Genomic DNA, 23,934 nt, shown 5'->3' with positions numbered 1-23,934 from the left:
GGGGCTTTCTAGTCACGTGCTGACGTGCCCTGCGTCCCTTCAAAAATGATTCAGCAATCATCATTTAAAAAAAATTAACTCTTTCCATCAATTTGTCGCAAGAAAGTTTGACAAAAGATAAAAACGGATAGAACATTTCTCCGATAGCAGCTGTTTGCATTACACGTCTTACAGGTCGCAATGTTTCTTTGTTGTTGCGACTTTGCGTTTGTCAAATTAATCCTGGGTCAATGGAAACCTGCCTAGTGTCTGACTGAGAGCAAATATCTGTCTTTTAACCTATGCTTTATCTGCAGGTTACCAAACTCCGACCTGGTCTCCACCCACAAGAAGAGGTCTGCTTCTTTTCTTACTGAATTCAATGGGCTGTCTGATGTTGATCTTGGTACCTTCGTGTGTGTGTTTCACAGTCGGTATCCAGACCAGATTCAACTCATTTGTTTCTATCTGTAATTTTCCAGTACATGATGTACAATGAGAGTCCGGGAGGGGTGCCCTTGTACTCCATGGAGACGGAGACGCCCACTGCTGAGGACATTCAGCTGCTGAAGAAGACTGTCGAGACAGAGGCCACACAGGTACAACTACCAGCACACGTCGAGGTACACCACTCTCTACATACGCCCACCTGCAGGCTTTTTTCCCAGCCTAGTAACTTACTAATCAATTGATCTTCAAGGCCTTAATTTGTTGAATCACAGGTATGTACTCACACCCCCCGTAGCCACATACAGTACACCCTGCAGGCTGTTGTCCCAGCCTAGTATTAATACACCTACCAGCCAATCAATGAATCAAGAAAAATCAACACTTTTGAATCACACGTTCATTTCTTTTTGTCTTTCTACGTTTTTAAAGTTGTAAACTAATTCTTCAACTCATGTCAGTTTCAGAATTCACCAGTCCCCGTCTGTCCATTTGAAAAGTTTCCTTGCTGTGTTGGATATGGCCTTGAACTAACAGTCTCACTTTTCTCTACGTATATTCTTCCATAGGGGATGAAGGACATCAAGAAAGACAAGGTGTTGATGCGGCGGAAGTCGGAGCTGCCGCAGGACGTGTACACTATAAAAGCCCTGGAGCAACACAAGCGAGCAGAGGAGTACCTGACGGCCAACGAGGAGGCCCTCTGACCAGGGAGCAGTGGCACCCTCCATGCCTAACTCCCCTCCTGTCCGTCTCTCATCCAAACAGTCGCCTACTGTACACCTGATAGCCCCCTCTTCGCCTCTGCTTCTCCTCCCCCTCCATCTCTGCCGGAGATCCCCATCTGCAGAAAACCAGGGCCATCAGAGTTAGACAAGAACACACACTCCTATACGCACACATAGGAACATACACACAGACGTACAAATTGTTCCAACTTCCAAATACTCACATATACTTGACTACAGTGGGCTGATTGTTAGGTTGCACGAGGACAACCATTATACAACAGTAGTATTAAGTGTAAGCATCCGTGAAGCATGTTTCTTTGTTTTGTTTCTGTTTCCTTTTGGATTGGTTTTGGTTGTCCTCATGTTCCTCCCTCCTACTGTGATCTGCTGTGCTGAAAGGGAACGACCAAAGCATTACCTATAGAGGGCAGTCGAGTGAGTGGCGGTCCCGCTAGCTTGTCTGGAGTGAGGGGGTGTGGGTTATCTGATTGGTTTGGTGGAGAATAGGGCCATGCTCTAGTCTAGCTGGATGTCCGGTGGAAGTAGTGATTCTGCTCTGTTAAAAAAAAAACTTGCTGTAAGTTCATGTCCAGGCAGCATAGTACATTTTGGGGAAGCCAAGTCTGGGACACAAAGCTTACAAGGCTGACATGACACAATGACATGAGAGGACTAGGAATCAAGATGGCTGCCTTTATCTTAATTTAATTCATGTATGTCAGTCTCTTCCATGAAATCAGTTTTTCTGACTCTTTAGTTGTAGCTTCATGAAGTCACCTCTTTGCATCCTTAAATCATGGCCTTACAGCATCTGTTGAATTACATTCTCCCTGTTTATTAGTCGTAAGCTAATAGCATGATTGTAAGCCTAGATAATTGGTGTATGCAGGGCAGTCAGTCCGTGTCTCAATTTACTGTTGAGTGTTAGAATAGTAGAATACAAAAGGTGGAATTGAGATATTTGGTTGTGCGTCAGCAGTTTCCCGCTTGTCAGTCACTGACAGTCACTCAATTAGACCGTGTCCGCTAACATTTTTTAAATGGGTAAGTTAGTCTAGCCAGCTATCTAAACTTGTAGTTATCATGGCCAAATTACGGACCAGGCATGAAGGGCACTTGCCCAGGGGCCTTGATCTCCAGGGGGCCCCCCATTGATTTAGGTAATCACTTAACTCAGATATTTATTTAACTATAGATATCATATTAACATGGAATAAGTCATGGCAACGTGTAGAATTGCAGGAAATTAGCTGTAAAACTGCACTTATAAAATAGTTTTGCCCGCGAGGTGCCCCCCCCCCCCCCCCCCCCCCCTACCAATATCTCGCCTAGTTCCCCCAAAAGGCGTGAGAAAGCAATCACAATCATCTGCTTGCTCTAAGAAGTGGTTTTTGTTTTGGTCGGTTTTTGAGACTTGTTCACAGAACTGATAAGGCTTTTCATATGTTAATTCCTAGCCGGCCGGTCCACTATAAAGCACTTGAAGATACAGAATAAGTTTTGAACAAATGTCTAAACTTGTAATAGAGCTCCTGTTGAAAAATGTTTATTGTATTTTTATAACTAGAGGTGTAGCTCAAAAACAAAATCATGTCGCTGTATCAAAAAAAAAACTCAGAAACCAATTCAGTTAAATCAAATTAAACTGTATTTGCCACATGCGCCGAATACAACAAGTGTAAACTTTACCGTGAAATGCTGAATACAACAAGTGTAAACTTTACCGTGAAATGCTGAATACAACAAGTGTAAACTTTACCGTGAAATGTTACTTACAAGCTTTTAACAAACAGTGCAGTTCAAGAAGAAGACCATATTTACCAAGTAGGCTCAAATCTAAATTAACACAATAAGAATAAGATAGGATGTCAGGGTAATATTGTCTCAAGTTGTTGGTCTTTAGGAAAGGCAACCATAAGCTGCTGCAGTGTCCGTCCATCCTTTTCTCCGTTTTCTTAAAGATAACCTTCTCACTCTGCTCTGTCCAGACTCTGACTGTCATGATTGTTATACATCCATTCCTTCCTTCATAATTATATTTGTGTTTATTAATGTTTCTGGCCCAATGGGTAACATCTCCTCTGCCTCTTTAGTTATTCCTCTGTAGCCATCTTCTGGCCTTTCTATCTTATGTGTTTGTGGATTTATGTTTCTTAAAGATGAAAATGCACCTCTGTTGAGGTAGCCTCATTGCGGAAAGGAAAACGGTTATTTCGGTTCAAGTGTAGGGAATCTCTACAAAATATCATATTCCCCTTTCTCCTCTAAACCGGCTTGATTCAATAGGTCTCTTTCCTAACCTAAGCAATATTTTTAGTTGAAACAAACTCATGCACTTGGTGTATGGAAGTGCGCAAAACAATCCTCCTCATAGGACTATCTACAGATTAAAAAATATAGAATTGCTTTACTAGCACATATGGGAAAAAGGAAAGGCTGTGGTTACTGTTGCAAATGTGTACTGTATATTGTAATGTATATTGCTTAGGGGTGCACCCCTACCACCCCCTTGTCCTGTAGGTTAATCCCACTCACCCCCCTTACTCCTCCTCCCCCCTCCTTTTGTTTCTGGTTTGTTTTCTTCCACTTGCTGCGTGAGGTCATTTCTTTGTCGTATGGTCTCGTCTATTGAGTTGTCTGCCAATCACACCAAACAGTGGAGAATTACTCACTCCTAAGGCTGCTGGGCAAAGTGAGTCGTCATCGCACACATACTTAGAGGCTGGCTGCCAAAGAGTTCCCTCCCTCAACATGATCTTACAGTCATAACGTTAGAGCAGTCTAAATCCGAGCTGCTTTTTATATCATCTGAGTTGGATTCCTAACATGTTTATCCTTACACATAAAAATACACTTTTTTTGTAATCACAGTAGCGATAACCTCTACATTCTCCCTCGGTGGAACAAAAATCTCATCAGCTCAGATTGGATTTGCCAAGTCTTGTCTGCACCGAAGACCTATGCTCTAAATTGTCTTCTGGTGAGGTTTGAAAATGTTACCTGTGCATGAGACATTTGTATTTATAAACAGTGTATCAATAAGTCGCAATATAGTTTTAAATATTCTTAATAGAAAGTATGTATTACTGTTCTCTCACCTGACTGAGCAAGGCACATGCATTCCTATTGGCCATGCTTCCAGAAAGTAGCTGTTGAGACATTCCAGACTACAAGAGATAGGTAGCATTGTACCAGGGCACTACAATGCCATGGCTGGGTGGTGACTGATGACATGAAATGGCTCAGTTTGTCCAGCAGCCACACACAAACTGAAGAGGACATTTTTTTTAAACAAATGGTCTCTCTCCACCCACCCCCCCCCCCCAGGTCTGACACTAATCTTAAGCTGCTTTCCAGGTCATATGTACATATGTTGTACTTTAATTAGGTAGAGCATTACATAGTATGAAAGTCATATTTTGTACAGATGTTCATGTATGTACAGAACAAAATAAAGTAAAAAATAGTGGACATTCATTGAGTTTGGGAATCTGTTATCCTCACAAACAATATCCATCATTGAGTGAACAAGAAAGACTCGGAAATGTCCATTGTTAATTTATGCCCATATACTCACTGGCCAGTTTATTAGGTATACCCATCTAGTACCGGTCAGAGTCCCGTTTTTCTCCAGAACAGCCTGAATTATTCTGGGGGTAGATTCTATGAGTTGGAAAAGTACCACAGGGATGTTGGTCCATGCTAACGCTATAGCAACATGCCGTCGCTACAGATTGGGACGGCGGCGCGGCACACCACCGCCACCAGCCTTTACCATTGACACCAGGCAGGATAGGTCCATGGTCTCATGCTTACGCCAAATCCTGACTGCTATTAGCATGGGGAACCAGGTTTCGTCAGAGCAGGCAATATTCTAACAATCACCAATTGTGCAGTGATGGCGATCACATGCCCACTGGAGCCACTTGTTTTTAGCTGATATGAGTGGAACCCGGTGCGGTCGTCTGCTGTTGTGTGTTCCGAGATGTTTTCGCTGACTGGATGTTTGTTTGTCACTCCATTCTCAGGAAGCCCTAAACACTTGTGTGAAAAGCCCATGAAGGCTGCAGTTTGAGATACTGGAACTGACGATCATACCACGCTCTAAGTCGCTTAGGTCACTCATTTTGCCCATTCTAACAGTAACTGAAGACCTGCTTTATATAGCAAGCCACATGACTCACTGTCTGTAGAAACTATCCATTTTCGTGAATGGGTGGTGTACCTAATAAACCGGACAGCTTATATATTACGTTCAACAAAAACTGATTTAATAGTATTATAATATGGTAATCAGAACCAATAGTAAGTATCACATTAAAAACAAACAAAGGTGATCTGATGTTGGAAAGGGTGGTTGGAATGTCTCAGGAAGCATTGGGGAGGGGGGGGGGGAATATAATAGTGCTTCTGTACTCAAGGCCAAACTGTCATTGAGCCTCATAATACGTACTCCAGCAGAAACGGTAAGAGTTTGCCTGATCTGAGAGACAAAATATACTATACTCATGCGAACTCCTTCACAAACCCTACAAATGACCTTAAGCAGCAGGTTAGGTGTAGTAGGTACCAAGAGCCTCCTTTGAAAAACAAATATTCATCAGAAATATCATCTAATGAGAATTGGACGTAGAGGAGTTCACAATCTCTTGAGAATTGAGACACCTAACACCTGCTCAGAGAGGACCTCAGTGCAGACTCCCCTGGGTTAAGTGTGTTGGTGAAATGCAGGACAGAGTTAAAGACAGACTGAGGGAAAGAGGCAATTCAGTCTTATTTGTGCTCTAGCCTCAGGCCTTCTGAGCTTTGGCGAGTCTGGAGCGTCTGCTGGACCATGTCCTTCCACTGGTCGTCCGAGATCTCCTGAGCCCAGGCCGGGATGGCCAGAGAGGGCAGGGCCACTGCTGCCATGGTCCTCTTCACCAGCTCCACGTGGTCTGAAGGAAGGGATGGACATCAGTACAAGGCACTACATTCAGAGAGCATTTGATTGAAACTGCATGATTCTAAGAGCTATGGCCAACCCTAAGGCATTATGAGTATCCCCCTGACCCCTGTATGTAGGGGTACTATGGATGAACTAAGCAAGGCTGCGTCCTCACCTTCATCCATGGGGATGGAGGCTGCGCTGCTGTGTGCTCTTTCTGGGTCTTCATCACTATCTGGGGGAGGGGGCTGGGGAAGATGCAAGCCCATCAACTGTGGGGAAGTCAATCAAGTTGGATAAATGTCTTGACAAGCAACATGACAGCTAACATTTCACTGACTTGTCTTTATAGAGATGATAAACATGACACTGATTGAAAAACTAAACTGATCATATTCAGAATATAGGGTTCGGTACCTCTATTCTCTCCTGGACTTCTTGCAGTTGCTCTGCTACTGGGGGCATATCCTCAGGATGGTCCCCTGGTGCAGCATTTAGTCCATCAGGGTCCTGGTTTAGTGGCTGGTAATAGTAACCTCCATTATCATCCTCCTCCTCTCCACTCCACTCCCCGCCCACCTCAGGCACCTCAGCGTCCGACGGCCGCTCATGACCTAGCTCCTCCTCAGAGTTCGGTAAGATTCTCTCAGGACCCATCTCGAACGCAATCTCCACTTCCATCCACGGAGGTCGGACTCAGGCACAAGCCCTGGATGTGGTGGGGTAGAGAGCGTCATTGTGACACTGCACAGCAGTGATATACAGTACTCATGCACGAGCATGGATACAGATACTAATCTAAGTTATCTGTCAATCCATCTCCGCCTACCTGCTGTTATCGCATAGCTAAGTAAGATTGATTTCGCTCGACTGCAAGCTAAAGACGATAGCTTTTATTAGATGTCATAAGCTAACCGGCTAGCTAGCTCATATAGGATGACAGACAGACAGACTGCCCGATGAGGGACACACCACATGCAGGTGAGATTATTATAAACACCCATTTCACTAACCTTTGAAAGTTAGATTTTTCTCAATGTTTTGGGCCACCAGCCAGCTACTGTTGTGGTTCCTGTTCCCGTATGTCAATGAAACGGAAATCGAGGCGGATTTGAAGTCATCGCGTTTTGATGTCAGGGTTCCGGTTGGGAAGTACGCCATCCCATATACCCATAGGAGACTGGCGGTACTGCACTTTAACTGACGCCGAGCCCAGAAAGACAATTCCAATAGACGTCCCCATTTGAGAAGAACATTTTCAAAATTCCCAAAACGACACTTTTGTTATCACCTTTATACCAAATATATCAATAGAATGTTTCCATGAACTGTCTTAGATGTTGTTTTTTCCCCCCAGGCACTCACAGCCGAAGTTAACATTGTATAGTCATCCTGTGACCTTGGCTGCGTTTCAAACTCATAAAAGACACACCCTCGTTTTATGGACAGAAAAGAGCAGAGGCTCTGAGCTGTCCGATCAGGTCCATTGTCCACTGAGTTTAGCCTCGCCTTATGCCCTTGGGGGTATCCCCGTCACCATCTTGGATGTCTGTCCAAACGATTAGACAAACAAAGGAAGTCTGCAACGTAAGCCCCTCAGCCTTCGTTTTTGATCGAGTTTGCGAGTATATAATTCGTTATGTTCCATTCGGGCCTGATACGCCCCATAATTCAATTCGCAATAATTGTACATCCGCTAAGAAAAGTCTGCCGACACTTAGAACCCCAACCTCAGTATGGATAAATCAACATACAAGTGTAAGTAAAACGGTTAGAAATTGTGCCTCTAATGCAGATGACGGCATAAACACGTGTCGTAAAAGTAATTATGTTTTTGTTTGCTTATTCTTTTGGAAATTGTAGAAATAAAACAGTTTCATTCTTCAGAAGTTCCAGCTAGGCAGGCTAACGTTAGTTAACTAATTAATTTGCTAGCTGTCATACAGTCGGCGTATATATATAATTATATAGTTAATATAAGTAGACACGCAATTATAATTCCGGGCAAGGGCGGTCCATTTAAAAATCATTCCTCCCTTTCGCTACAAGTGTATACGCGTCAGACGTCATGGAAACGTCATCAGAAGTGTCCACTGAGTTTGAGGGCTGAGGGTATAGGGTGTGTCTTAATTTGAGTGCTGAGGGTGTAGGGTGTGTCTTTTCACATATTTCAATATTATTTTGAAATGATCAGTAAATGTAAAAACAAAAAAGCAATACGCACCATAAAAGTATTTAACAAATTGAAAATGAATATTGATATGTAATTCCCCTGTCGGTTAGGTTTTTGTACTCTTGTTTGTATATCTGTTTTTTTGTATTAGTCTTTTTAGTGTTTGGAATGCAGCCAAAGACGGACTGAAATGAATGGATTCCAATTATATCATTACATTAACAGTTCAAGTAAGTTGGTAATTGATTTGTAGTTATGATTTTAGTAATACATAACTAATTAGCTAGCTACTTCATCTTGAATATGAAGTTGGTTATAGCCATCTTGTCAGTTTGCCTTGTGATTAGCTATAACTAGGGGGGCTGAGGGTTAGTCCACATTCAATGTCATTGAGGATAGCTGGCTAGCTAGAAAACGTTAGCTGGTAGCCTACTTCAAATTTGCATTATATAAATATCGTTAGCCTTCACAAGCTTGCGATGTAAGCACCATTAATATCTTCCTATCTAGCTATCTCGTTAATATTAATGACACCTGGGCTGAGTGTAGTTAGCTACATTGATCATTGTGTCTACATTGCTTGACAGGAAAGTTATTTGAGACAAATCAGATGAAAACTTGGTCACAAATTATGTAGTGGGGGGGCTTTTTTTCCTCTTCAAATGGGTGTAGAATAGGCCTTTTAGTATAGGCTTTTTGGTGTCAATTAAGGACCTCTTACACTTGAAGAATGCACACTCTTGTTTCATTATTTTATGTTTGGGCACTGCCTTCAGAAAGTATTCACAACCCTCGACTTTTTCCACATTTTGTTGGGCAATAAGGTAGGGCTGGGCGATAAGGCCTAAAAATCATACAGTTATGTTTTCTCGAAATAAGTGTTGCAAAATTAAAGGTCAAATACACTGCATTTCAAACAGTTAGCAATAATCTAATGAATTCAGGGCTTGTGAAGTTATACCTAGGCTAAATATAAGCCTCCCACAACCATAAGACCCACTAATTATTTTATCCTGCTTTTTTTTGTTGTTGCAATAATCACTGATCTGGCCTTCAAGTCTGTCTATGAAAATACCCTTTTTGTTACAAATGTAACTATACTGAAAACAATATATAAACACAAAATGCAACAATTTCAAAGACTTTACTGAGTTACAGTTCATATGAGGAATATCTGTCAATTGAAATAAATTCATTAGGCCCTAATCTATGGATTTCATGTGACTGGGAATACAGATATGCATCTGTTGGTCACAGATACCTTCAAATAATTGGGCCTCAGGAACTCGTCAAGGTATTTCTGTGCATTCAAATTGCCAAGGATAAAATGCAATTGTGTTCATTGTCTGTAGCTTATGCCTGCCCATACCATAACCCCACCGCCACCATGGGGCACAACGTTGACATCAGCAAACCGCTCGCTGACACAACGCCACACACATGGTCTGACGTTGTCAGGCCTGTTGGACATACTGCCCAATTCTCTAAAATGACGTTGAAGGTGGCTTATGGTAGAGAAATGAACATTCAATAATCTGGCAACAGCTCTGGTGGACATTCCTGCAGTCAGCATGCCAATTGCACACTCCCTCAACTTGAGACATCTGTGGCATTGTGTGTGTGACAAAACTGCACATTTTAGAGTGGCCTTTTATTGTCCCCAGCACAAGGTGCACCTCTGTAATGATCATGCTGTTAATCAGCTTCCTGATATGCCACACCTGTCGGGTAGATGGATTATCTTGGCGTAGGAGAAATGTTCTTGAACAGGGATGTAAACAAATGTGTGCACACAATTTAAGAGAAATCAGCATTTTATGCTTATTGCACATTTATACAATCAGTGGCGACCTGTCATTCAGGGCTTGTTTTGCAAAAAATTATATTTAAACTCAGCAAAGAATGAAACGTCCCTTTTTCAGGACCCTGTCTTTCAAAGATAATTCGTAAAAATCCAAATAACTTCACAGATCTTCATTGTAAATGGTTCAAACACTGTTTCCCATGCGTGTTCAATGAACCAGAAACAATTAATGAACATGCACCTGTTGAACCATTGGTAAGACACTAACAGCTTACAGACTGTAGGCAATTAAGGTCACAGTTATTAAAACAGTTATTAAAAGGGGTCTCTCTTTTCCAAGCTTAAAAGTATAAACATTTACACACAACACCATGGGCCAGAAAATATTTTATACATTGGCCATGCTGTCAATCCAGAATGACTTCTGCTGTGTTCAAAACAACTGGAAACTCGGATAAGGGAAATCGCAGACTTCAGTGAGTTCAAGACAACTGGGAACATGGAAAAAAACAAGCTTGTACTGAACGGTTAGAACGGTCATCCATCTCGGAATTCCAGGTCGGGAACTCGGGCCTCTTTTCTAGAGCGCCGACATGAAGATCACTGATGTCATGATTCGATCTTGTTTTTTACAAGTTCCCAGTTGTCTTGAAAGCACCATCAATCCAGAGAATGCCAGGTTAATCACAAAGTTTGCCCACAAGAAGGACCGCCGCGCCACATTCGAGCGCACAGCACAACAACGGTGAGTAAAAATGTGTCTTGTATACTGCTGCATAAATGATGTAATATCCCAGGGAGATATGTGTTTTTAACCTTTATTTAACTAGGCAAGTCAGTTAAGAACAAATTCTTATTTTCAATGACGGCCTAGGAACAGTGGGTTAACTGCCTTGTTCAGGGGCATAATGACAGATTCGATCTTTCGGTTACTAGTCCAACGCTCTAACCACTAGGATACCTGCTGCCCCAACAGAAGCAAGCTGACATAAACGAAAAATAAAAAATAACAAAACCTTGACTCTTGCGATACAGGCATTTGGAATATAGGACAAAAACATAAATTAGAATTATTTCGATATATCGCCCAGCCCTAGTTAGACTGAATTTAAAATAGATTTAAATTAAGATTTTGTGTTACTGGCATACACACAATACCCCCTAATTTCAAAGTGAAATTGTTTTAGAATTGTCTTGCTTGAATAAGTATTCAACCCCTTTGTTATGGCAAGCCTAAATTAGTTCAGGAGTAATAATTGGCTTAACAAGTCACATAATACGTTGCATGGACTCACTCTGTGCAATAATTGAGTTTAAAATTATTTTCATCTCTGTGTCCCGGACATACAATTATCTATAAGGTCCCTCAGTCGAGCAGCGAATTTCAAACACAGATTCAACAACAAAGACCAGGTAGATTTTTCAATGCCTCGCAAAGAAGGGCAACTATTGGTGGATCGGGGGGAAACAAATAAATAAATAAAACAGACATTGAATAACCCTTTGAGCATTGTGAAATTATTACACTTTGGATGGTGTAAAAATATTCAGGTGTCCTTCCTAAATCTGTTGCGGAGAAGAAGGATACCGCTTAGGGATTTCACCATGAGGCTAATGGTGACTTTAAAAACTGAGGAAAAATCAACAACATTGTAATTACTAACCTAATTGACAGAGAAAAGAAGGAAGCTTGTACAGAATAAAATTATTCTAAAACATGCATCCTGTTTGCAATAAGGCACTAAAGTAAAACTGCAAAAAATAATTTTTTAGACAATTTTTATGTCCTGAATACAAAGCGTTATGTTTGGGGAAAATCCAACACATCACTGAATACCCCACTTCGTATTTTCAAGCATGGTTATGGTTGCATCATGTTATGGGTATGCTTGTCATCGGCAAGAACAACAGAGTTTTTTTGGGAGGATAAAAATAAATGGAAAAGAGCTAAGCACAAACAGAATCGTAGAGGAAAACCTGGTTCTGTCTGCTTTCCAACAGAGACTGGGAGACAAATTCACCTTTCAGCAGGACAATAACCTAAAACTGGAGTTGCTTTCCAAGACATTGAATGTTTCTGAGTGGCTTAGTTACTGTTTTGACTGCTTGAAAATGGTTCTATAGCAATGATCAACTATCAGCTGGAAGAATATTTAAAAGTGTGCAAATATTGTACAATCCAGGTGTACAAAGCCCTTGGAGACGTACTTAGAAAGACTCACAGCTGTAAATCGCAAACAAATCAAATCAAATCAAATTTTATTTGTCACATACACATGGTTAGCAGATGTTAATGCGAGTGTAGCGAAATGCTTGTGCTTCTAGTTCCGACAATGCAGTAATAACAAGTAATCTAACTAACAATTCCAAAACTACTGTCTTGTACACAGTGTAAGGGGATAAAGAATATGTACATAAGGATATATGAATGAGTGATGGTACAGAGCAGTATAGGCAAGATACAGTAGATGGTATCGGGTACAGTATGTACAAATGAGATGAGTATGTAAACAAAGTGGCATAGTATAGTATAAAGTGGCTAGTGATACATGTATTACATAAGGATACCGTCGATGATATAGAGTACAGTATATACGTATGCATATGAGATGAATAATGTAGGGTAAGTAACATTTATATAAGGTAGCATTGTTTAAAGTGGCTAGTGATATATTTACATCATTTCCCATCAATTCCCATTATTAAAGTGGCTGGAGTTGAGTCAGTGTCACTGTGTTGGCAGCAGCCACTCAGTGTTAGTGGTGGCTGTTTAACAGTCTGATGGCCTTGAGATAGAAGCTGTTTTTCAGTCTCTCGGTCCCAGCTTTGATGCACCTGTACTGAAACATGTATTGACTCAGGTGTATTGTATTGACTCAAACCAGAAACCGTGGATAGATGGCAGCATTCACGCAAAACTGAAAGCGCGAACCACCGCATTTAACCAGGACAAGGTGACAGGGAATATGGCCGAATACAAACGGTGTAGTTATTCCCCCCCATAAGGCAACCAAAAAGGCAAAGCATCCGTACAGAGACAAAGTAGAGTCGCAATTCAACAGCTCAGACACGAGACGTATGTGGCAGGGTCTACAGACAACCACGGAATACAAAGGGAAAACCAGCCATGTCGCTGACACGGATGTCTTACTTCCGGACAAGCTAAACACCTTCTTTGAGGATAACACAGTGCCACCAACGTGGCCTGCTACCAAGAACTGTGGGCTCTCCTTCTCTGTGGCTGATGTAAGTAAGATGTTTAACAGTGTTAACCCTCGCAAGGCTGCAGGCCCAGACAGCATCCCTAGTCGCTTCCTCAGAGCATGTGCAGACCAGCTGGCTGGAGTGTTTACCGACATATTCAATCTCTCCCTATCCCACTCAGCTGTCTCCACTTGCTTCAAGACGGCCACCATTGTTCCTGTACCCAAGAAAGCAAAGGTAACTGAACTAAATGACTATCGCCCTGTAGCACTCACTTTTGTTATTATGAATTGCTTTGAGAGGCTAGTTAAGGATCATATCACCTCTAGCTTACCTGTCACCCTAGACCCACTTCAATTTGTTTTCCGCCCCAATAGATCCACAGACGATGCAATCGCCATCGCACTGCACACTGGGAGAATGGTGCAAGGAAAATAACTTCTCACTCAATGTCAACAAAGCACAAGGCGCTGATCGTGGACTTCAGGAAACAGCAGAAGGAGCACGCCCCTATCCACATCAACGGGGCCGCAGTGGAGAAGGTGGAAGGCTTAAGTTCCTCTGCGTACACATCACTGACGATCCAAAAGGGTCCACACACAGACAGTGAGGTGAAGAAGGTGCAACAGCGCCTCTTCAACATTAGGAGGCTAAAGAAATTTGTAGTGGCCCCTAAAACCCTCACAAACTTTTACAAATGCACAATTGAGAGCATCCTGTGGGGCTGTATCACCGCCTGATACAACAACTGCATCACCCGCAACCGCAGGGCTCACCAGAGGGTAGTGTAGTCTGCCAAACGCATCACAGGGGGTAAACTTCCTGCCCTCCAGGACACCTACAGCATCCGATGTCACAGGAAGGCCAAAAGGATCATCAAGGACATCAACCACCCGAGCCACGGCCTGTTCACCCCGCTATCATCCAGAAGGCGAGGTCAGTACAGGTGCATCAAAGCTGGGACCGAGAGACTGAAAAACAGCTTGCATCTCAAGGCCATCAGACTGTTAAATAGCCATCACTAGCACATTAGAGGCTGCTGCCCTATATACATATAATTAGAATCACTGGCCACTTTAATAATGGAACACTAGTCACTTGAATAATGTTTACATACTGCTTTAGTCATCTCATATGTATATACTGTATTAAATTATACTGTATTCTACTGCCATTCCGACATTGAGAAATATATATTTCTTAATTCTATTCTTTTACTTTTAGATTTGTGTGAATTGTTAGCTACTGCTTCACTGTTGGAGCTATGAACACAAGCATTTCGCTACACCTGCAAAAACATCTGCTAAATGTGTGTGTGACCAATACAATTTGATTTGATTTTGTGTGAATACTTATGTAAATGACATGGGTTTTTTTTGCAAACCTTTCTAAAAACATGCCTTCACCTTTTAACTATGAGGTATTGTGTGTAAATGGGTGAGACAAAATCTATGTAATCCATTTTGAATTCAGGCTGTAACACAACAAAATTAGGAATAAATCAAGGGCTATGAATACTTTCTGAAGGCACGGTACTTCTACTGGTAACCAGTTCACTGTTTGTTTAATTTGTCACCAGGGAGGTTGGCCTTTCTTTGTGAAATGTTTAGTATAAATTGAAACAGCTATGCCACTAATAAGAACAAGGATTGCTTCCTTTTCTAGCCTATTAAATACAGATGTAGGCCTACATCACAATGATATAGCTGTGAAGGTGGACACACGTGAGTAAAGTGTGGTGTCAGACTATCGATCATGGTTATGCCGTTCAGGACACCCATTATGTTCCTGGACACAACTACACTGTGATGGAATCACCCAGAACACTCAAGTGTAACTTGAGGTCAGTCGGAGACAAACTGGAAACATTTGATTTGATGAATCGCTTTAACGCATCAATGTTCTTAACACAGGAGGTCGGTGGCACCTTTAATTGGGAGGATGGGCTCCTAGTAATGGCTGGAGTTAAATGAATGGAATGGTATCAAACACATCACACACATGGTTCCCACATGTTTGATACCATTCCATTTACTCCATTCCAGACATTATTTTGAGCTGTCCTCCCCTCACCAACCTCTTGTGGTTCTTAACTAACATTTTGATTTTGTCTATTAACAACTCACTCATGGCCTTTACCTTGACGTGGTGAGTGGGCTTCAAACCAATACAGGACATTCATTTATCATTTCTTTAAAATGCTCAGATAACCACCTGTGTGTGTGTGTGCCCTTTCCCTCTCTCTTCTGCTGGACTACTTACTGTATGCTGTGACTGTCACAGCTGCAACATAACTATTCAACACGAGTAGTAAATATACATTCGGTGTGAATTGAACTATGAATACTGCTCCAGTGTTAATGTTATTGTGTGCCACTGGGTGTGCTGCGTTTTGATATAGTTCGTTATACGCAGGTGACCTTACTCGGATGCAGCATGTCAGCCCTACACACCTGGTTGCCTTTAATTGGTTGAGATCTTATCTGCAATAAGAATAGAGGAAACGGAGACAACGGTAGTATGCCGCCCAGGAGGAAGCCCTGCAAAAAGGGATGAGTTTTACCATACTTTCTCATTGGCGTGATTGTCATGTCCTCTCTCTCGCTCCTCTTCTCTCTGTCACTCCTCTCCTGTCTCTTCAGTCCTCTCTTCTCTGTCTCTTCGACAGCACATGGCCTCGTGATCAAGTACAACGAATGTGTGAATGCCACAGACAAGTGAGCCTTCAACCCTCTCCACAAGGCAGCTCAGAAGGTAAACATATTGAATGCATGCATGTGTGTTATCTCTCTAGTTGCACAATTGTTTGACTTACAATGGCGTAGTCTGATCATAGTTCCCATCCAATATATTTTGGCACAATTGTCTAGGGAAACCCCTTTTCGCCCAGTAACTCTCCTTCTGACCATATTCTCCTCCTTCCTCAGGCTGATGATATGTGCCCTGTTTATGGACACTATACCCCCAGATGCAGAGAAGAGGGATCACCAGCTCAGCTCATCCAACTGTCCAAATTCTACAGGGGACAACAGACTTGATCAAGGTCTTCACGGTCCAAAAAGCCTGGTAAATGACCTGATAAATCCTACCCCCGCAAACCTATGTGAACTTTTAAGTTTGCGGCATATTTCAGAGATAAAATAACCAACGTTAGGCGGGTTAACAGTCAAGCAAGACCTGATGTGAACTTTGATATGTGCCCTAGCCGACCACTGGTTGACACCAACATGCTCAGAAAAGTGATATCACAACTTGAGCTTTCGACCTGCCTTCTCAATCCTATCCCCACCACCTTCTTCAAAACTGTTTTTAATTGCATACCTGAAGAAGTGCAAGCTATTGTTAATCACTCCCTTGTTAATCACTTCCTAAAAACTACTATGGTGAAACCCCTTCTGAAGAAAAGAAACCTAGATTCTTCAGCTCTTGTCAATTTTCAGCCAATCTCCATCCTTACATTCTTAAGCAAAATTCTGGAGAAATTTGTTTACGAACAGAAAAATGATTTTAGTGCCAACTGTATTTGAATTTTTTGTTGTGGAAAAATTCCAAAATGGTTTTCGGGCCCATCCTAGCACAGAGACAGCCTTAATTAAAGTGGTAAATGATCTTAGAGCCAACACAGATGCCAAACAAATCTCTGTCTTTGTACTCTTGGATTTAAGTGCCGCATTCGACACTGTTGACCATGATGTCCTTCTGGACAGACTGGAGTGATGGGTTGGCCTCTACGGTCCACTTCTAAATTGGTTTAGGACCTATTGGTCAAGAGTTTCTTTTTTTTATCACCCTTTGTGACAAAAAAATAACGCCGAAGGAGATGGCTGCCGTTTTACGATCCCGTAACCAATTGTGCGGTTGTGTATGTTTTTTCCCATTCTTTTTAAAGTTATTTTGTACATAGTGTTTCTGCCACTGTGTCTTATGACCAAAAAGAGCTTCTAGATATCAAAACAGTGATTACTCACCCCATACTGGAGGAATACTTTTTCTTCAACAAGTCTGAAGGGAACGATTTACTTCAGACACCCCACAAGGCCCTCATCCCCGTAATTCACAGGAGAAAGAGACGGAAGTATCGTGGCCGAAGATCCAGGTGCCTTGTTAGTATCCGGCGCTGAGATGGTAATCTACTTTTATCATCCGTCCTATTAGCCAATGTACAGTCAATCCAGAATAAAATAGACAAACTATGATCACGTGTGTGTGTATATACTACCAACAGGACATTAAAAAACTATCTTATGTTTCACCAAGTCTTGGCATAAAGTTGACAAGAAATACATACGGCTAGCGGGTTTTATGCTTTTTCGGGAGGACAGAACAGCGGCCTCTGGTAAGACAAGGGGTGGCGGTCTATGTATATTTGTAAACAACAACTGGTGCACAAAATCTAAGGAAGTCTCAAGGTTTTGATCGCCTGAGGTAGAGTATCTTATAAGCTGTAGACCACACTATTTACCAAGAGAGTTTTCATCTGTATTTTTCTGAGCTGTCTACATGTCACCACAAACTGATGCTGGCACTAAGACCGCACTCAATGAGCAGTATATGGCCATAAGTAAACAGGAAAATGCTCACCCAGATGTGGCGCTCCTAGTGCCTGGGGACTTTAATGCAGGAAAACGAATCTGTTTTACTAAATTTCTACCAGCATGTTAATTGTGCAACCAGAGGGAAAACAACTCTAGACCATCTTTACTCCACACAAAACTACTCCACACAAGACTACTCTCCCTCGCCCTCCATTTGGCAAATCTGACCATAATTATATCCTCCTGATTCCTGCTTACAAACAAACCATTAGACTACAAAGGGAAACCCAGCTGCGAGCTGCCCAGGGACGCGAGCCTACCAGATGAGCTGAATGCCTTTTATGCTCGCTTCGAGGCAAGCAACACTGAAGCAAGCATGAGAGCACCGACTGTTCCGGACGACTGTGTGATAACGCTCTTGGTAGTCGATGTCAGCTAGACCTTTAAATAGGTCAACATTCACAAAGCCGCGTTGCCAGAAGGGTTTATCAGGAAGTGTACTCAAAGCATGCGCAGACCAACTGGCAAGTGTCTTCACTGACATTTTCAACCTCTCCCTGACTGAGTCTGTAATGTTTCAAGCAGACCACCATAGTCCCTGTGCCCAAGGAGGTGAAGGTAACCTGCCTAAATGATTACCGCCACGTAGCACTCACGTCGGTAGCCATGAAATGCTTTGAAAAGCTGGGTATGGCTCACATCAACAGCATCATCCTGGATGCCCGAGACCCACTCCAATTCGCATACCGCCCCAACAGATCCACAGATGACACAATCTCAATCGCACTCCACAATGCCCTTTCCCACCTGGACAAAATGAACACCTATGTGAGAATGCTGTTCATTGACTACAGCTCAGCGTTCAACACCATAGTGCCCACAAAGCTCATCCCTAAGCAAAGGACCCTGGGAGTAAACACCTCCCTCTGCAACTGGATCCTGGACTTCCTGACGGGCTGCCCCCCAGGTGGTAAGAGTAGGCAACAACACGTGTGCCACGCTGATCCACAACACTGGGGCCCCTCAGGGGTGTGTGTTTAGTCCCCTCCTGTACTCGCTGTTCACCCACGACTGCGTGGCCAAACACGACTCCAACACCATAAGTTTGCGGACGACACAACAGTTGTAGGCCTGATCACCGACAAAGATTGAGACAGCCTATAGGGAGTAGGTCAGAGACATGGCAAGTGGTGCAAGGACAACAACCTCTCCCTCAATGTGAGCAAGACCAAGGAGCTGATCGTGGACTACAGGAAAAGGCGGGCCGAACAGGCCCCCATTTAACATCCACGGGGCTGTAGTGGAGCGGGTCGAGAGTTTCTAGTTCCTTGTTGTCCACATCACCAACAAACTATCATGGTCCAAACACACCAAGGCAGTTGTGAAATTGTATTGGTCACATACACATGGTTAGCAGATGTTATTGCGAGTGTAGCGAAATGATTATGCTTCTAGTTCCGACAGTACAGCAGTATCTAACAACTCCACGACAGAACCCTAATACACACTAATCTAAGTAAAGGAATGGAATAAGAATATATAAATATATGGATGAGATAAAAATACACTATCCCAGGATAGGTGCAACATCCGAGATGACGTACAATGGTTCCAGACACTCCCCCACACATCTTGTATCAGAATTTATCTCTATGGTGGAAAATTGCAAGATTATGTTATAATACTTTTATTGCATCAAATGGTTGCTTATGCTACAGGATAAGGGTTTGTTATAACGCTCATCTGTGTGTGTGTTTTACTGAGGATGGGCCTCTGGGAGATAACACTGACAAGAGATTTACAATGTCTTTTGGGTGATAAAACCTAAAGAGACTGCATTCCAGAGCATGAGTTAATGTTTCTGTTCTCTATGGTACCAGGGAGAGATGACCCCAGGGCCATACCCTGGTCTGAACAATGAAATAAAACTGTTGACACAGCAGATACTGTCTGCTGTGAATTATAAGTATCTTTCATACAAATCTTAACCTTGTGACCCATTCTATACATCTGTTGTTCATCATGTAGGTTGAAAGGGGTGTATCTTGGCTATAAAATGCCTTTGTACTTTTGTCTCGGGGCTAACTCTGACTTGTGTGATAAGTTTCTCTCTCCTATTTTGATAGTAAAGAAATTAACCACCACATCTCCCCCAAGTCCAAAGGAGGGAGTGAATGGCGCACAGACATTGTGGAGACAAGTAATTGGTTCCCCATGAATCACATGATTTAAAATAGGTAAAGACACATTCACATATGAAGACAATGTTCCCTCCTGTCCTCTTCTCTTTCTGATATTCTGCATATCACCAGGGACATGTGAAAGACAAGCCTGACTTCTCCCCTCTCTGGGCCCCAGGTGACTGAAGCCCATATGAGGGAGGAAGTGCAACTGCCAACGGCAGAATCCGAAGGGATACATTCTAACAACAAGAGTTTAACAGTTCAATCATATAAGCATATTATGTAGATAAGACATCTTAATTATCTATGCCACAAATGTCTGACAGAAATGTGTTATTTATTTTCCTGTAAGAATTAGTGTAGTTTGCTACCAGCTTGAGCTCAACTTGCTTGTTGTTTTCTGGACAGTTAAGTATTTTTTGACTAATTTATTGCATTATGACTAAACTGTGTACTGTGGTGGTTATGATCTTGTGAACATTTGTTTGAACCTTGCGCCCAGATTGTCCTAACTGAGGATGCTGTGTAGGACAGAGAGAAGTTGATCCACAACAAGATATGTAATGTCTGGTGGTGAGGACAAGTTTGCCTAAAATTTAAATATTTCAATATCTGTCTTTTTTTAATTGAGTGTGCATGCATTAGTGATCTACTCTGTCAGTATTAATTTCAAGAGATTTCAGAATAGCGAAGTTTGGCTCTATCATTGTTGCAAGTAAATGGTTCAAAGCAAGCGGAACTTCACTCTTCTCTGATGTGAGTGATAATAGCTGAAGTGACACAGCCCTCTCTTGGAGTTGGGTACGAGCTGGGAAGGGCACTGGACATGCACAACACGATCCTCTGTCTTTGCCCGACCCTCCTTCTGGAAAATGTAAGATTACAGTTTGACTTTGAGAAAAAATACCTGGTAAACAGTGACGATTAGTATTTGGTGCATCATTGATTTGAAATTGGCATCATTATGTGTAATTTAATTACATAATAAATATCACGGCAAGCTGTAAAACAGTTAAACAATCACACATTTGAAACGGTCACAACTTTATGTTGATTTGACCTTGTATGATATGTGTTTTATCTTCATGTCCAGCGGCATGATCAGAGGCGGCCGATGACAGGTCCCTGTTCCGGGTGCGAGACTACAATGAGGAGGAGGTGGAAGGCACCCTGGAAGAGTACTTAAACAGACTTGCCAAAGTCTGAGACGGTCAAACTGCACATCTAAGGCGCCCGTCAAAGTATAAGAAAATATATAGTTAAGATTCCCACTTTGCTCTCTCTCAATGGTTTCTCAAAAATGGTTAAGAATCAAGGTTTCTGTAGAGCTTTTATACACATGACATAATATATATATATATGTTCTACATACAGTAAGTACATGTTTGTCTTTTTACTGATTTCATGTCACTTTGTTGAAGGCTTGTAAACCTAAATCATAAAGCTCACATCCATGACGCATGGGCTTTTTTGCTCTTTGTAGTTTCCTTCATGTGGTAATCAGTAGATGCGAGTACCACTTTGTCCACTGGGTGTCACTTGCTCCCTTTTAAAAAACCAAGCATGGCTCTTTTCATATAAAAATTCATGATATCCTAAAATGGACCGATGGTTGACACATTGAGTTTGTGAGCTCTTTCTCACTGACACAACAAGAAAATGTGTACCAGAACAGTACCAGAACAGGTGAATGATTCATTCAGTATTTCAAGCTTGGGCTCCATTTAGACTACTACCTTAGAGCTCTGTATTCCTATAAGGATAGATTTAATAGTGGAGTGGAGCCAGCTTGACTTGAATGTTAACAGGCAGCGGAGCTGTGGAAGGATGGCAGAGGCCTTTCTACACAGGGGAATACATTTCTGCCATATATCCCTAAAGAGGCAGCTGCCATTGTGATACAAGCATTGTTGCCCACACAGAGTTGTCAGTACTCTTCACTTCCATCACCTCTGTAAATGTATCATAATCCTCTCCAAGTTCTTGTTTCATTCCTAAACTGTGACAGGTGACCAAGGAACCAGCCAGCTTTAAAGAAAGAATAAATAGTTTTTGGTTCACACTAGGCCCGTCTCTGGCAGTCTTTAGTATCATAACGGTCTGTGTTTATTACAAAGTTAAGACATTAATTTTCATTGCTGCCAATAACAGGCCTTAGAGGAGTAATATCAGCCAAGGAGGGATGTTGCAGCTCTCTCCTAAAACAACTTGATTTGTCTTCTCAAATTCACTCGCTCATATTTTATGGGATCTGAATGCCATGGCTGTTTATGGACCATCAGTACAGAGTTCCCATTTGTTTCACATCAGTACCAGTTGACAGAGCACAGTGATGAGGCTGTACCCAGTTGGAGGCACACCATTAGGCTCACGTAGCAAACCATCTGCTTCAGGGATGAATCCTCATCAGCGGTGATTAGGCACAGAATATCTGGCCTTAGGTCAGTGAAAACCTCAATGAGAGTAAGGACAACTCCACTACCCTGTGCGGCTGCTAGTTTAGGGATTCTCATGTTGTTCCATTTAAAAAAAAAAATATTTAGAGAATTTTTGAATGGTCGATCCCTGACTTTTCAATTGGTAAAATTAGATTAATTTTGGTGTGTTGCAACAATGCTATTTTACAGTAACTTCTGTTGCAATGACATGCATGTTACAGAGTAGCTCTCACTCTCTTATGTGGTGAACCTGAGGAGGGAAACTGGCTGGAGCTCTTTCCTACAGGAAGTGAGGACTCTAGTTTCAGGTTATTCTTGGGATCTCCATAACTTCCTCTGTTGAATATTATGCCAGGGTGGGGTCAGGTCACATTTCACCTCCGCCAGTCATGATTTGGCAAATTAAGGGCTTTGGGAGTTGAGGAAATGTTGATGGTGGGATAAGAGCGCTGAGATTCAGGGAAGCTACATGGGTAAGTCGTGAAAATTATGTAAAAAACGACTGCAGGTCACCTATTACAGTAGTGGCATGAAGAGCTGAACCATTGGTGGTTGTCTCCTGGAAAGTAGAGTTTCAGAATTCAGTTTTTATATTTGACACTTCGTAGCAAAGGGACAGTAGCTAGATTTCCATCTAATTGGCGACAGATTTTCATGTGAATATTCTAAAATCGACAAAAACAGTATGCGCATTTTCTCACCAGAAATGTTTCCATCAAATTGACTTGTGTATAAAAGGCTGTGCGTTAATATTGTAGTGCACATAAAATAACTTTTGCGCTTAAATTCCCATGTACTGAATAAAAAACATAAGTTAAATCTCATTTTCAACTCTACTGATGGTAGAACAAATGTTGTTTGTGACAAATTATATATAGTGAATGTGCCCGCTCTGGTCTTGGCACGTGCGCTCTAGTCAACAGCTCGCAGACACAGTGCGGGTATAACCCACACATGATGAGATCGTGATGGACAGAAAGAGCGAGATTTTTATTTGTGAAACCGCAGCCATGCATCTATCATGTCACCAGTATAAGACCATCGCTATTTATTGGAAAGGAGCATCGAGCTCACCACCGTGCAGTTTCACCACCCTGTGAAGTTCATCTTAACTTGTTTAATCTGTAACCTAATAAACTGCATGCTTTCCTGAGTCGTAGTGGGAGGACCACACAGCATCCCACCCTGTCTAGCGTATTTAGTTTGTCGACATTTGGAAAGTTTACCGACAAAATTAGCTGTTCCCATCAGGCCTGTCGTGACATGTTTTTTTTTTAATCCTACATGTACTTTACTAAAGGGTTGGATAGAAACCTGGTTTGTGTCAAAGGTAAATGGACAATACATTTGTGGTTTTCAATTGCTTGATTGAATTGAGCTGTCACGCTGTGGTCATGTAATTTAGGGATAAAGGCAGGTATGGTACGTGTTCTTAGATCTTCTGTAACTGTTGTCTGTATCATATCTAAACTGAAGTGGAAGCATTTGGGCAGTTATACCAGCACTGTGTACA

At 42.1% G+C, this 23,934-nt stretch overlaps 3 protein-coding genes and 1 long non-coding RNA gene across 6 annotated transcripts in view; 3 read left to right on the top strand and 1 right to left on the bottom strand.

The window, feature by feature from the left end:
- The window catches only part of LOC110502361 (serine/threonine-protein phosphatase 2A 56 kDa regulatory subunit delta isoform), a 51,103-nt gene extending 46,469 nt beyond the window's left edge, over positions 1-4,634 (top strand). For both annotated transcript variants that reach the window (XM_021580325.3, XM_090216699.1), the window contains 3 exons: positions 297-335; positions 462-578; positions 996-4,634. In XM_021580325.3, the coding sequence (XP_021436000.1) occupies positions 297-335; positions 462-578; positions 996-1,133 (294 nt within the window). In that variant the 3' untranslated portion in view covers positions 1,134-4,634. The remainder of the gene's footprint in view (positions 1-296; positions 336-461; positions 579-995) is intronic.
- A 772-nt stretch (positions 4,635-5,406) lies between these two features.
- On the bottom strand, positions 5,407-8,176 carry LOC110502364 (male-enhanced antigen 1). 2 transcript variants are annotated; one of them, XM_021580327.3, is made up of 4 exons: positions 7,098-8,176; positions 6,502-6,793; positions 6,260-6,356; positions 5,407-6,094 (listed from the first exon to the last, which is right to left on the bottom strand). In XM_021580327.3, the coding sequence occupies exons 2-4, from the start codon at positions 6,763-6,765 to the stop codon at positions 5,931-5,933; spliced, it is 525 nt and encodes a 174-aa protein (XP_021436002.2). In that variant the 5' UTR covers positions 6,766-6,793; positions 7,098-8,176; the 3' UTR covers positions 5,407-5,930. The 2 variants fall into 2 exon arrangements, with proteins under 2 accessions (XP_021436002.2, XP_021436003.2); XM_021580328.3 differs by having other exon boundaries at positions 6,260-6,332; positions 7,098-8,142.
- A 4,845-nt stretch (positions 8,177-13,021) lies between these two features.
- Positions 13,022-14,810, top strand: LOC149972495 (uncharacterized). The gene is made up of 2 exons (XM_090216702.1): positions 13,022-13,502; positions 13,643-14,810. Exons 1-2 carry the CDS (start codon positions 13,140-13,142, stop codon positions 14,003-14,005), a joined length of 726 nt encoding a protein of 241 aa, XP_090072828.1. The 5' UTR covers positions 13,022-13,139; the 3' UTR covers positions 14,006-14,810.
- Positions 14,811-15,785: 975 nt separating this feature from the next.
- Positions 15,786-20,592, top strand: LOC149972494 (uncharacterized). The gene is made up of 2 exons (XR_016490941.1): positions 15,786-16,019; positions 16,193-20,592. It is a non-coding gene; the product is annotated as an uncharacterized LOC149972494 (long non-coding RNA).
- Positions 20,593-23,934: the final 3,342 nt, after the last annotated feature.

The sequence above is a fragment of the Oncorhynchus mykiss genome, chromosome 23 (assembly GCF_057628025.1).
Source record: "Oncorhynchus mykiss isolate SJ-2025 chromosome 23, ASM5762802v1, whole genome shotgun sequence".
In the NCBI taxonomy this organism is placed as follows: Eukaryota; Metazoa; Chordata; class Actinopteri; order Salmoniformes; family Salmonidae; genus Oncorhynchus; species Oncorhynchus mykiss.
This window is presented reverse-complemented; position numbering and strand designations above follow the sequence as displayed.